Here is a 14988-nt window from a genome sequence, read left to right as displayed (position 1 = left end):
GGTTACTTGATGCCACATAGCAGCAACTGGCACATAGCACAGCTCCTACTTTCCGTCTCCTCAAGCAACTGAGTCAAACCAGCTGAGACAAGGCGCTTCACATTCAGAAGCTGGTAGGACCTTTCCTCACAGCCCCAGGACTGCGCACGCAGACTTGCAAACAAAGGCTGTGTGGACCTCTGGATAATGAATCACAAAAACGGTGAAGACACCATCATGTCTAGTGTAAATCTGAGCTCACATAAGCCTAATGCTCTCCTGCAGTAGGCAAGGAGCCACACACACACACACACACACACACACACAGACACAGACACACACACACACCCCTGCTTCTCTGGCCTTTCATGCTAACTGGGCAACTCTGTCTTGTCTTCTTCAGTCAGCCCAATCCTGTGGCCTAACCTAAGAGCCCGGAGTGAGCAGACTGTCTGGTTTAGTAGCCTGTTTCCGGTGGGGGACTGACCCACAGGCAGGACACGAAGGGATCAATCTCTTCTCTGCTTTCATTTGGGGGGGGGGGACAAAGTCCTAGAACCTCCCGAGCATTCTGGCCACGGGTCAACAGCATGCAGTCTTCACGTTCTCAGGGGCACCTGCGCATGGAGGTCCGGAGCATCGCCTCCCTTCCTCGCTCACTTCTTCACAGCGTGGGTCCCAGCGACTTTCCGCAAGGCAGGTCCTGGTCCGCATCTGGATACCAGTTTCGTCGCATTTGGCAGAGCATTCGCTCCACCTTGACCACGAGGACCAAAGCATTTTGGCATCTTGAGGCAAGGCAGCTGCAGAAACGACATTGTGTCTGGGTTACTGACCTGTGACTTCACGGGACCCCCCCGAGACTCCAAAATAAAGCACGAGGTGCCTTCTTAGTTCGTTTGATTTGTTTATTTGGGGAGATTTATATGCTACTTTGGATTTAAAGCAAAACAAAACAGTTTGCAGAAAAACCAAACACAAGGGGCTAAAACAAACAATAAAACACATGAAAGATATTAAAAACAATGCACTTCCTACTATAAGTCCATTTTCTCCCTCAGAGCTTGGGAAGTGCCTTAGAGTTAGATGCCTCAGTGACCAGACTTGCAAATTATGCTTATGATAACGTATCATTTCCAAAACAAAGCACACTAAATGCAAGATGCGAAGGTAAAGAAAATCATATGCTTGATGAACAGATGTCTTTCGCCTCTTCAGGACACACCACTTCTAAATTTATGGTAAGTGTCTTGCCTTAGAGGTAATTGATTGTAAATTAAATAGAAATACAATAAATCTCACATAATGGATTAAGACAGTGATAAGGTGATCTATGGAGCTGCTAAATGTACTGTCTAGAAGCTACTAGCATGCAATTTCAAGGCCTCTGCTTTCTTCTCTCCTGGCTTTTTTATTTTTACACTGGACTTCAGCTGGTATCCTTTTCATGTAAAGGATACATTCCACTAAATGATGGCAGTCTAAGAACCCTTGAAATGGAGGTCTGTCTCTCTAATTGGGGTGTCCTAGCCACCCTATCTTGAAGTCTTAGGCCAGGACTTGGCCATAAAACTCCATAAATAAAGACATTACAGTGGTGCCCCGCATGACGATGATAATCCATTCTGGGAAAACTGCTGTTAAGTGAAATCGTCATCATGCGAAAAGCCTTTCCCCATTGGAATGCATTGAAACCCATTTAATGCATTCCAATGGGAAATTACCTCGTCATCCAGCAAAGATCGCCCATAGGGAAGCCATTTTCCAAGCACCGATCAGCTGTAAAAATGGCTGCCCTGCGAAGCATGGGTCTGGAAAACACAGGGCAGCCATTTTGCGGAGCCGGAAAAATCGTCATCTTCGAACAGTTCACGAAGCACGGACCTAATCAACGTCCAGTGGAATTTCCCCATAGGAATGACTGTTTTGCGAATCGCTATAGTGATCGCAAAAGTCACCGTCCTGTGGATTCATCGTACAGCGGGGTCTTTGTCTAGTGAGGTACCACTGTATTTCTTTAGCTTTATTTGTGCTAGATGGGAAGAATGGGGCAACAACCTTCTGCATGAAGAATCAAGGAATGTTAGAGCAGCAGCAGTTGCAAAGGCAGATAGGAAGGGGGGTTTCCAGCCATGATTTTTCTCTTCTGTCTTCCTGACCTCCACCAAATCCCAGCACAATCAGAGTGCAAATTAATGCAGTTCTTTAGTTCTGATGACAAGCCAGCTTTGGGAAAGCAGAAATGCTCATGGGATTAAAATCGGAAAACTTTTTATACATTGCCACGTCTTACATTGATACAACCATTGCAGTGTGTATTTCAGCCCTGATGCTCTTAGGAGATGCTTGCACTTCCCTTTCCAGTTCTCACCATCCTAGCATGGAGCAAGGTTGTGGTCCTCCACAGGTACCTAAGCTTGTTGTGCTAGAAGGCATCTCTATCAGAAAGCTTGCTTCTTCATACTACCATATTTTTCCATTACAAGGCACCCCCATGTATAAGACGCCCACCACTTTTCTAATCCAAAATTAAGAAATCTAAGTGGGGCTTAGCAAGTGTAGGGGGAAAGGGATCAAAGTGCTTCAGGATCGCTTTGATCCCTGCTTTCCCCTCCACTTGTTTTTGTTCTCTCCTCAGCTTACCTCCATGTATAACAAGACCCTCAATTTTTAGTCTAAAGATTTTAGACAAAAGAATAGTCTTATACATGGAAAATATGGTAATTCTGCATTGTTTCCACTGATTTGGACAGAACGTCCCGCTTGAAGATACATACAGGGAAACTAAGTCAGCCCTTACCTGCTGGGCACAGGAAACGCACGGCATAATTCAAACACATCTGTCCTGCAGGCTGCTCTTTATTCAGACACCAGAATCCTTCCTGGGGATTGGCATGGACCACTTGACCCGTGTTGGCTGCAGGGATCCAGTCTGTTGTTCGCACTTCAATCTGGATGGGCCGCGGACATACCCTTTCCCGGTAGTAAAAGCGGATGGCATCCATGCGTTCATAATCGCCATTGCCTCCAGGATGGTCAATGTTGAACCAAGATGTCCATGTTCCAGGACCTCAATAACAGAGGAAGAGACCGAAGTGAGCGTGATAGGTCAGTATCCTGTTCCATGAGATTTGGGGACCAACCCCTGAAAGAAGGGCAGAGCTTAATGACCTCACAGGAGTGGATCCTTGCACTCCTTCAGGCAAGGATTGAAAAGGGATTCAGAACTACTGGGCCGGGTATTATGGGAATAGGTGTTGGGATTATTGCAACCTTCATATGCTGCCCTTAAGAGGTTTTAGCCTGGAGGGTCCTTCCTAGACTGGGGTGAATGTCACAGCCAGTTGATCCCTCTCTGCCTCAGATTTTGAAAAGACCACACCTCTCTACTCAAGAGTTCTTTTCCTGCTTTTTTGGTCAGTAAGTGGAGAGCTCCCAATGTAGTGATGTGCATTCAGTTAATCAGTCATGTGCTTAGTCAATCATGTAACCAGTGTGAATCTAATTAGTCAGTTAAGCTCTGTTCATGTAACCAGTCAATATGCTGTTTTTTATCCATTCTATTCAGAACTGTGAGTAAATGAAAATGTTTTATTCTTTCTCCTACCAGTGTCTCTGAGTGAATTATTGAGACAGTAAGTGCCAGCTAATGAGAAAAATATCAATAAGGGGTGGTCTACTGTGGGGCAACTTGAAGCCAATTCTGATCTGTAGGTCCCTGGCCGTTTATCTGCTGCACATCTAGAAGTTTTAAGCCTAAGATTTCATCATCTGCCAAGAATAGGTATAAGGGACTTCCATGATCAATGTAAACAGAATGCCTTTAAAACATATAAATGTCATCAGGAGAAGATGGGCTTTTAATTTCTATCAGGACAAGACTAGGGTCTATCTTTGAGAGACGGATGGGCGAGCTGCAAGGAACCAAAAAACTGAGAACCATCCTTAGGCCAGAAATAGACCTTAGAGATTGCCTATGACTGGAAGAGGGAAATCCTTAACTAATACAAGCATCTGAGTATTAGAGGAGGAGGTTTCCTCATCTCTAGGATTATACAGATTATTTTGGTCAGTTTGGTGATTGTTCTTCATCTGATTTCACAATCACAGAAAGACTGCCTTTACCACCTCTCTCCAAATTAACCTCTCTAATTATGGGCTATCCCTAAAGTCCATTTCTTGCCTCTGGGGATGCAGGACAGACAAGTACAGAATGGGAGCAGTTCTGTCCTCCCACAGAGAAAAAAGCTGCTGGGAAGTGGGTGGTGTACATGGAACAACCTGAGTGGCTACTGCTGTTCCTGTGTCTCTGCAACACAATATGTGCTGGAGTCTGTCTGTGCGTAGTTGCATTGCTGTGCTCTTGGTAGAGACAGAAACTACAGTTCTGTGTTTGCTTTTTAGTGTTCCAGCCAAAGCAGCCAAGTTATGTCTCTTTTGGGGATAGCCAAAATCAGTTAGGCAGTGGCAAGTATCAACAAGTTTTCCATTACAGAAGAAGGTCATGGCTGGATCTGTTGCAAATTAAGCACTTTTTTATTATTTTCAAAAACTGGAACTGCAAGAACAAGCCTCCCTCCCTCCCTCTCTGCTAAAAACAGACTTACCGAGAATGGAAAATGACTTACTGTCTGGACTGCCTTTGGCTGAAAGGCCCTGGGGTTTCTGTCCTGGTGGGATCCTGCTGACCGACTGCTTTAAAACCCGTTCACCTGAAGATGAGACAAGCCAGAAAACCAAAACAGCTGGAGAAAACAGTATATCCCAATGATAAAAGAAGCATTTGCTGAAATCTAGTAATGAGTCACAACTAGAGTAGGCCTATTTATTAATCAGTGGAATTTACAGAGGAGTTTACTCACCAAATCCCCATTGATTCAACGGGCCTACTCTAGATGGATGTCAGCAGTTGAAATTATTACAATTAATAATTTCTTCGTTTCTTTCAGGCACGGCTTGGTAAGTAAATGACAAATCACACGCAAGATACCAGTCGCTCAGGCTGAAAAAAAATCTGCAAGTCTCTTAAGTGCCGTTTTTGTATAGCTGCTTCGATAGCTCAGTGAGTCAGGTTTATAGTCGCCTAGCAGAGGTTGGGAATTTGTACTCTCGGTTGGAGTTTTTTGCAACCTCGCATGCTGCCTTCAGTAGCTTTGGCTGGGAGGGATCTTTCTTGGCTGGAGCGACTGTCAATCTATCCAACACTAACCAATTGTTCCTCCCTTGCCTCTGAATTCAAAAAGAGCCCCGCCTCCACCCCCATTGTCTGCTGGCCGCTAGTGTAGTCTGTTTGAAGCAGTGAGTTTGATGAGGCCTGTTACTGAAAGCAGTCATGTTTGTTCTCAGTTTGCCATCTTTTCTGTTCACTGTAAGTAAATGAAAACTTTTATTCTTCCTTCTATCCATGTCTGAAAGTGAGTTATTGAGACTGTAAGTGCCAGTTGATGATAAAAAGGGGATGCACTAAACTAGGGGACTTGAAGCTATTTTTCTCTGTGAACCCCTGCACTTCTGCTGTGCAGCTAGAGGAATTTAACCAAAAATTCAAAACTCTGCAACACTTCCTACCTAGAAATCCCTGAAAAAGGTCACCATAAGTCAGAATTGACTTGGCAGCACAGAATTAGTATGTAAGAATGTATTTTGTTATTCATGCTGAAACAGGATATAACAAAAACAAATACAAATAGCATTTTGGCAATGACATAATGAAGTCACATTTCAATAAATATACTGCCTAAAATCCTTTCAGGGAGTGCTACAAGTGCAGTGGGTAAGACATCAGCAGCAGGGACAGACTGATGCTGAATGAATGCACATGGAACAAAGAATCATAGAATAATGGAGTTGGAAATTGCCTGCAAAGTCATCAAGTCCAATACCTTGCTCAATACAGAAATCCAAATGAAAGTAAATGTGAATGATGGTTGTCTAATTTTCTCCAGAATGCCTCCACTGTTGGAGTGCTCATCACCTCCTCAGGTAATTGATTCCATTGTCGTACTGCTCTAACAATGAGGAAGTTTTTCCTGATATTCAATCAAAATCTGACTTCCTATAAAAGCTGTCCAATATGATGCACTTTAGGATGTTTGAAAAAGAGATTCTGCTCCTACTCTGTATGACAGCCTTTCAAGTATTTCAAAAGTGCTCTCCTATCTCCTCTCAGTCTTCTTTTCTTAAAGCTAAACATGCTCAGTTCTTTCAGCCTTTCCTCATAGGATTTGGTTTCCAGTCCCCTGATCATCCTCGTCGCCCTCCTCTGAACTTGTTCCAGTTTGTCAGCATCCTTGAAGTGTGGTGTCCAAAACTGGAAGCAATACTCAAGGTGAGGTCTAACCAGTGCTGAATAAAGGGAACTTGGAGACTATACTTGTGTTAATGCAGTCTAAAATAGCATCATGATCAAAGGAACTCATAGTCTAAATTGTAAGTTTGTGAGGACAAGGATCATGCTCTTCTCATACCCTTTTCACTGAATATGTAACGACTGGAAGAAAGTAGATATATTGGAACTACGTACACTTTATGAGTTGTGGACATCCACTCAGACATAGGTCAGAAGGGAAATTTTTACTTAGTTTACAAATCCCACCAAAGCTAGTTTTCGTGGGTCGTGCATTTGATGCTATCAGGGAGATGTGTTGCGGCTGCCTATTTCTGGGACAAAGGACAAATAACAACTTGGAGGAGAAGTGGGAAGGAAGTGGAGTTGATGAATAACAATCTGTACAGCAAGATGTACGGTAGTTGTTTAGAAAGACAGGAAAGACGATATTAACTTGTTTGGTTCAGTTTTTGTTCTTGTTTTGCTTTGGCCATAGGGTTGATGCTAATGTCTAACACCATGAAGTAGAGAAGGTATAAGAAAAACGAACACAGAGAGATAACTTGTTTGGAAACAGAAGCAAGAGGAGAAAGTAAAATCTGGTTTGGAAAAGGCTACTATTCAAAGTTTCCTAGATCTAGAAGCATAACTGAAATCCATTATGTGGATCTACAAAAGTGCCATAGTGGAAAACATGTTCTCTTTAAAACACGGCTTCCCCCTCCACTCCCTTGCAGCCTTGCCATTTTCCACACCTGTTGGCAGCAGTTTGTTGATGGCACTGCTGGGCATCCTTTCAATTTTAAGGAGTCCTGCTTGTGGGTTTAAGGAAAGGTATTTGAGGGCAGAGTGGTCTTGAGAGGGCAATTAAGAGCCATTAACTTGACAAAAAAACCGTTTCTTCTTTTTTGACAGTATTCATCCAGCTGGAGAGAGGCTCATTACAAGGACTGTTGTAATAAGCACATTCACACCCAGATTTCCTACTATGCCAGCTGTTGAAATCTCAGTTCCCAAGCACGCTTTCTGTAGTTGCAGCTCAGTCTTCAAGCAGGGTGTGTGTGAAAAACAGAGACGGGTGGGTCTATCTATGCCTGCTTAGCGTTTGGCAAAAGCGACGAGAGAGCAAGATTTTACGGTAATTTTTTTCACATCCTCTGGCACTGTTGAAGACATTATGTAAGTGTAATAAAACTTCAGAAGAAACCCATTGATTATATGCTGATTATCAAAATTAAAACCCCACAAAGTAGGAGGTTGAAATAGTTAATACTACAGTGTTTGTTGGGGGTTGCAGACGTGCTGATTGCTTGTGAATGCAAGGAGTTGGCTACACTTCCACTTTTGCCCTGATTTATAGACTTATTTATCTAAAATGTTTCTATGGTCTTGCTTGTTTTTATTTGCTTTCAATGTTTTTATGGCTGAATCTGCTTTTTACTGCTGTTTTTACTGTGTTTTATGAAGCCACCATGAGAAGTATGTATGATTTTTTTCAGCAGCTGCTGTTTTTGTTGGTACTGTTAAGTCCTTGGTGTTAATCCTCTTTTCTGCTCTATGTTTTTAAGCCCCTGAGAGCCAAAGCAATGGGAAATTGAAGAGTTGTATAAAGCTGCCTACTCTACAGCATGTAGCCTCTTGGGCTCCTCAAAGCCTTTTTACTGGCATTCTTTTTTTAAAAAAAATTCTTTTGTTTCTGGCATCATATTTGAGGTTTCACATCTGTTTCTTCTCCCTTCACTTACTGGTCTTAGGAAAGGGTAAGTACGTCCCACTTAGAGAAAGGATAGAACTAGAAGAGGTACTTATCACCTTTTTTTAAGAAGGAGACAAACAATTATATTTCCAAATTTTAAAAAAAGGAAAAAATCTTTAGAGATACAGTTATTCAGTACACCCATGACTTAGTCAAATGCAAATTGAATACCCAAAAACCTCACTCCAGGACTAACAAATAATCTAATAAGAGGGCCACTGCAAAGTTTTAACCTAAAGTTTCATTGTGAACCTGTTTGCCAAAGGCAAGCCATCTGCCCATCATTGTTGCAGAATCATACCAGTTCAATCCCATTCTTTCTGGAACACTTTCCAAGATTTTTAATTTGATTTTCCGAAAGAATTTGGCATTTGGTTTCTGTGTGGCAAAAAGCTTGGACAAATGACACGCAGAATCACAGGCAGAACTAAGGGACATTTAAATCACGTCCCTTTGGTGAAAATCCAGGTTTTTCTCCCACAGCAGTTCTTCCCACCACCACAGACAATCAGCTTGAGGTCCCAGAGGCCAGAAAGCACATGAGGATAGGGAGAAGTTTCCTGCGTAAATGTATTCCAGGAAATTTAACTTTCTAAGGTTCTGTCTCGTGGCTCCCATTTTAAGGGCCAGCTGTCACGTATATTCTATGCTGTCAAGTCAGAACCACTTTATAGCAACCTTAATAAGGCTTGAGGGCTGATATTATAGCAACTTTCAAATATTTGAAAGGATGTATTACAGAGGAGGTGCAGGATCTGTTCTCAATCATCCCAGAGTGCAGGACATGCAACAATGGGCTCAAGTTAAAGAAAGCCAGATTTTGGGTGAATGTCAGGAAAAACCTCCTAACTGTTAGAGCAGTACAGTGGTGCCTCGCTTGGCGAGGATAATTCGTTCCATTCAAATTGCTGTTAAGCGAAATCCTCGTCAAGGGAAACAAAAGAGCCCATTGAAATGCACTGAAAACCAGTTCAATGCATTCCAATGGGCGAAATACCTCAGCGTCCAGCGAAGAGCCTCCATAGGGTGGCCATTTTCGGTGACTGTAAAGTGAGGAATTCATCCTAAAACACAGCGGGGAGCCATTTTAAACAGCGGGCGGCCATTTTGAAGACTGTCAGCTGTAAAGATCATCATTAAGTGAAAAATCGGTTCCCGAAGCAGGGAACCGATTGTCGTTAAGTGATTTTTGCCTATTAAAACATCGTTTTGTGATCGCAATAGTGATCGCAAAAACTTCATCGTCAAGTGATTTCCTCATCTAACGAGGTAATCATCAAGCAAGGCACCACTGTATAACAGCACCAGTTACCTCAGGAGTTGGTGAGTGCTCCCACACTAGAGGCATTCAAGAAAAACTTAGATTATCACCTGGCAAATATGCTTTGATTGTATTCCTGCCTTGAGCAGGGAGTTGTACTTGATGGCCTTGTAGGCCCCTCCCAACTTCACTATTCTATGAGTCTATGGTTTAAAGGTAAGGGAGATAGTTAAAGAATGAATGTACCAGTTCCACTCCCTCAGTGAGTTTCCATGGCCAAGTAGGGATTAAAACCCTGTTCTCCAGAGTTCTAGTCCATCACTCTATCCACTACACCAGTGGTCCCCAACCTTGGGCCTCCAGATGTTATTGGACTACAACTCCCAGAAGCCTTCAGCACCACCTCTGCTGGCCAGGATTTCTGGGAGTTGAAGTCCAAGAACATCTGGAGGCCCAAGATTGCTGACCAATGCACTACACTACACTAGGAATCCCAACACTGAACCCCAGTCTGGTGCGGCGGATAGCCTGACAGACTAGGACTCTGGAGAACACGGTTCGAATCCCTGCTCGGCATGGAAACTGACTGGGGTTTGGAACTGATAAAACCACTCCTTGTATATGTTGTTTACCTTGAAAGCCCTATTAGGGTCACGATAAGTCGGTTTCAACTTGAGGCCACACACATATCACATATGTTATGTGGAGCTCGTAGCTAAACAAAAGAATGATTTTGTTAATTTCACAGCAGCTGAAGCAGCCTGTCAAGCAGGAGATCAGCTGTCCTTGGAAATCTGGAACAAAAGCTTTCGCGTCTGCTCCATGTCAAATCCTATTTCCACCGAAGCATTCCAACCAGCAGCTGTCAGTGCAAGCTGAGGGGAACCTCTCCACAGAACTGAAACCAGGGCCAACCGCCATGATAAATGCCTCCAGCTTTGGGGTGGGGTGGGGGTGGGGGTGGGAAACAGAACTGCAAGCTTTTCGGGTGAAGCAAAGACACCATCCGTCTCTCCATCCAACGTGGTTCAACACGTGTTGGCCTCTTTGGAGAGACAAGAAACTGCTATGGTGGAAAACATTGTGAAATGGCTTCCTCTTCTGAATTTCAGAGATCATCACACTTTGCTTGCACTATTCTATTCTGTGTGCACGTGGCAGATGACAGGATCTTTCTCCTCCTGTCTCCATCCACTCGACTTAGAAAAACCTGTGAAACTTGACGAAAGGTCCATGATGGGCAGCTGCATGCTTCCTCCCTAGGGTAGACAGCAGCTTCAGGGAAACTGTTTTATCTCGAAAAGCAGTGCATGGAAGAAGGGTGTCAACGTCCACACCACGGGACTGTATCCCCAACTGGTTCCAGGCCCCCCAGTTGTTTTAGATTAGAAACAACAATGACAACAGGAAATGTAATCATGGCTGTCTGTCTAGCCATCGTGTTGAGTTGTTAGTCTCCTGTCCAGCTATGACTTTCAGGGCTGAGTGTGACTCAAGGCCACTGATTTGGGGTGTTAAGAAGCAGCAGCAAATAGATAAGAATTTAACTTTATTACTAGGGAATTCTTTTCAGAGTCACAGTGGGGAGGAGAGTCGAGGGATTTTCTGCTGTCCAGCAAGATAATTTAGCTAACTTTAGGCATTATGGACTAGGCTGGTAAAGAGTGTCATATGCTGTGTTAATCAACAAAATACAGTGGTGTCCTGCATGACGATGATAATCTGTTCCAGCAAAATCACTGTACAGCGAAATTGTCGTCATGTGAAAAAAAAAACCCATTGGAATGCATTGAAAACTGGTCAGTGCATTCCAATGGGGAAAATACCTGATCGTCCTGTGAAGATCCTCCATAGGGCGGCCATTTTCCGATCCCTGTCTTGCGAAAATAGGTCAGCAAAACAGCAGGGAGCCATTATGCGAACCGCCGATCAGCTGTTTTTAATCACCGTGAAGCAAAAAATCGGTTCCCGAAGCAGGGAACTATTCATCGCACAGCGAAAAAGCCCCATTGGAACCATCATTTTACGATCGCTATAGCGATCGCAAAAAAGTCATCGTCAAGCGATTTCGCCGTCTCATGGGGTCGTCGTCAAGCGGGGCACCACTGTATATTGGCTTAATCATGTCCTGAATGCTTATAGCTACAAGAAACAAATAATTCAGTAAAGAATCCATAGAAGGGGCACAGAATTCAAGAAGAACTAGTTTTACGAAATGGGTTGCCCACTCCAAATTTTCTTTTGCCAATTTATTTCACTGATTATTCAGCAAGTTTAGTCAGGAGTCTGTGCCACTGAACTCACTGAGGCCTCTTATTATATTATTGCATATGTGTAGGTCTGCATTTTTCACCTGCCCTCTTCCAGCACAGTATATCTTTAAACTTCCAGGCTGACTTTCAAGCCCTTCCTTATCTTAGATGTTACACTAAGTGCAAGGTAAATAGAACAGCTCATTCCGAGCAAGATGGCTGCAGAATGGATGGTTCCATTTTGAGCCAACCGGCTTGGGCTTTTGGTCTAATATCATGCTCATGGGTTTCGCAGGGCATCTGATTGCCTGCATTCAGGCTCTTGCATCGCTCCTGTTCAGAGTGAGACTGAACCTCAGAGCACATTCACTACCCCCATGATATCAGGGTCCCCAGCTTCCACTGGCTGTGGAAGGCGATATAAAGGCTGCATATGGAGGACCCTTCTGCACAATTAAGGCAATTTTTTTACTCCACATTAACATTTTGAGAGCTGCTGCCATTGCTCAGTAAACAGCCCGCATAACAACTTGGTATTTTCAAATTCTTGTCTTCATGATATATAGTCTTCAGCTATGCTCACCAGCAATGCAGGACATATGCAGAAGTAAGAAAGCAAAACAGCACCGTGTTCTTGCGTCCATCTTTTACTCCAGGAGCAGGAGAGATCCAAATTGAATCAAATACATTCAGATGATTTCTCTCTCTCTCTCTCTCTTTCTCTGGGCCTGATTTTAGAGTGTCTTCAGCCTGCAACCTGGGAACAAGAAGAAAAACATTTCCATCAAAACAGGCCTGATCTGAAATGAAAATACCCCCTTTGACTATTCCTTTCTGTGTGTGCGAACTGGTCCATGATGTCATATCCAAAACAGACCAGTTCCCTGAACACAGCCAGGGTGGGTGCAGATCCATAAGTTAAGCCTGCTCTATTTTGTTGAGAAATTCAGTAGATGTTTCCCCTATAAACACAAGTAAAATAACAGGGAAGCAGGCCTCAGAGACGATGCTCTAATGCTTCTATCTGCCTAACTGCTTAAGCTTCAACCCTAAATCTCTTCTGCAGATGACAGTCTTCTGAAATCTCATCGGAGGCCCCTTCTGAGATGTATTAAACGCCCCCAGAACCAGGACGGTTCAAGAATGCTGAAGCAAATGAACACGTCCATCCTGTAACTTAATATTTCCTCCCAAGGGTGGACGTTCTTTGAGACATGGGCTAAGACAAATAAAAGGCTTTGCCAGTATGGCTTGCAGTCAGGTAGGAATGTAGCCAGATGTTAAGATGCTGGAGTGAAATCTTTCTGAATGTAAACAGCTTTACTCCCCCTACCATCAGGCCCCAGCGTGGATAGATGGATGCTTGACAAACATTGGTCAAATGACAAAATAGGTTTGGCATCTTCATAATAGCTGGGATTTAAAAACAAAACAAAAAAATGAAAATTGCTATCTCTTGACTGAAGAACGGTTAACAGGACTTTGTATCTTTTCTTACCCACCCATCCAAAGTAGATTACAAATCCATCTAAGCAGCTAGTCAATGAGATACCGTATTTTTCACTCCATAAGACGCACCTTTCCATAAGACGCACCAATTTTTTAGGAGAAGAAAACAGGAAAATATAATCTGCTTTCTTCGCTCCATAAGACACACAGACTTTCCACCCCCCTGTTTTGTGGGGAAAAAGTGTGTCTTATGGTGCGAAAAATACGGTATATAGCAGTAATGCCTTTGCCCCATGCACTGGAATTTTATTGAGCCCTATCCTCTGGGAATTTCACTCAGTGTTACCCACCTGCTTTCAAGCTTATATTTACACCAACAAGGACTAGAAAATTGAATATTAAACCTGAACACTGAACCGCTGTAGTTAATGTAAAAACAAAATGAGAAACAACCAAGCAATTGATTTTTTTTTTCTACATCTAGACATACGTTGGTTTGTTTTTAGTAACAGTAATTCAATTTTCAAATAAAATTATTTGGAGGGACAGCTTTGTAAGGAGTGTGCTGCATCACACAATGATCGTTCTTTTCACTGGGTCTTTAAAACCAGAACCTTATATTTTTGAATTGTGATTAGTATGGATGAAATGTGAGCACTGGAGAGAGAAAAAATTGGAGTTTAGCAGAAATGTAAAAATGGTTAAAAAAGCTTTGTTTTCTGTGATTTTCTTAGTTTCGCCATGCCAAGATGATGAGATTTCCTACTCAGCCAGTAGGACTTCCCCACTTCTAATAACAATGTTTTGTTTTCTCTGCTCCTTTTTAATTTCCCCCTTTTTCTGCAAGCAAGAGCCGGACACAACCCGCTGTCCCAGGCATCATCCACAAACGAGATGCCATTTGGTCCAGAAATGGTAATGATCCTGCACAAATTCTGTTTTTTCCAGAAAATAAATGACCACAAAAATAGCCATGAAATCCCATGAGATTTGTCCCCAAAAATGCATACAGACTACAAGGAGTGGGGGGAGGGGGGAGGTTCCTCTTCGCTCCTCTGTCCCAGTTTCTTGTTGAGATCAAGAGGCTGCAATATCTACATCCTTAAAATTCAGCTATGGCCATTGACTTGGAAATGTGAACATATACTATTACAAAGGCCCATGCCACCTGGGGGGGGGGTCTTTTCTGCCTCCCACTCCTTGCTTCTTAGTAGACCTGCTTTGAGGTTTCCATCATTTTAGCAGCAGACAAATGATTGGTTTCTTGACATGCTTCCATTGGGTGGCTATTTACAAAATTCACATTGTAATATGCTATACAGCTGATAGAGCACTGTGTGATATTTGGACAGAGCTTGAAAAAATTGCTTTTTTAAAATTATAACTTCCAGAATACACAGCCAGCATGACTCCAAAAGTAACATTGTCGGACTATGAGTTTTGTTATTTCTTTAAACAGACATACATACACGTACGTATACAGTTCTTAAAAACAGTGCCAAATAAAGAAAATATAGCACCCATCAAAGCCAAATGAGTAGCAAAGTGTCTTCAAACATATCTTTCCATCTCCATTTTCTTATGGTTCTATATCAGGCACACAGCAACCACCCTGTATCAATTAATGCTTTTGTTTAAAAGTGAATTAACAAGGGTGAAGAACAGATTCATTTCCATTTGATCAGGTTCAACGAAACACAGACTTACCTAAGACTCCTGCCTTTTGCGTCTTTCCTGAACTCCTGCCCAAAGGCATTCGTTCTGAATGCTTTCTAGCTCCCGGGGTCTTATATAGCCTTGCGTGCTTAGGGGGTGGAATTGAGCCACACAGATGGAAAAACCTGCTCTGACAGCAACGAAACCAGAGCCTGTATAAATCCTTTTAAAGGAGAGAATACGACCAATTCAAAGTTTTCTGTACAATCAGGAAAACCTTAACAGCCAGACACAGTTGAGAGCACCT

At 42.9% G+C, this 14988-nt stretch overlaps 1 protein-coding gene and 1 long non-coding RNA gene across 3 annotated transcripts in view; one reads left to right on the top strand and one right to left on the bottom strand.

The window, feature by feature from the left end:
- CILP (cartilage intermediate layer protein) overlaps window positions 1-14988 on the bottom strand; it is a 23726-nt gene extending 8738 nt beyond the window's left edge. The window contains exons 1-5 of one of the 2 annotated variants that reach the window (XM_072981724.2): window positions 14733-14988; window positions 12160-12333; window positions 4608-4691; window positions 2780-3049; window positions 597-782 (exon numbers count right to left, since the gene is read on the bottom strand). In XM_072981724.2, coding sequence (XP_072837825.2) covers window positions 597-782; window positions 2780-3049; window positions 4608-4691; window positions 12160-12220 — 601 coding nt within the window. In that variant the 5' untranslated portion in view covers window positions 12221-12333; window positions 14733-14988. Of the gene's footprint in view, window positions 1-596; window positions 783-2779; window positions 3050-4607; window positions 4692-4841; window positions 5177-12159; window positions 12334-14732 lie in introns of those variants that run through there. The other variant, XM_020812168.3, reaches the window with a different exon arrangement.
- Window positions 5230-8936, top strand: LOC140702410 (uncharacterized). Its single transcript, XR_012081560.2, has 3 exons — window positions 5230-5347; window positions 6201-6307; window positions 7223-8936. It is a non-coding gene; the product is annotated as an uncharacterized LOC140702410 (long non-coding RNA).

The sequence above is a fragment of the Pogona vitticeps genome, chromosome 12, assembly GCF_051106095.1.
Source record: "Pogona vitticeps strain Pit_001003342236 chromosome 12, PviZW2.1, whole genome shotgun sequence".
Lineage (NCBI taxonomy): Eukaryota > Metazoa > Chordata > Lepidosauria > Squamata > Agamidae > Pogona > Pogona vitticeps.
The sequence above is the reverse complement of the archived record's forward strand: the minus strand, read 5'-3'. Positions and strand labels throughout refer to the sequence as shown.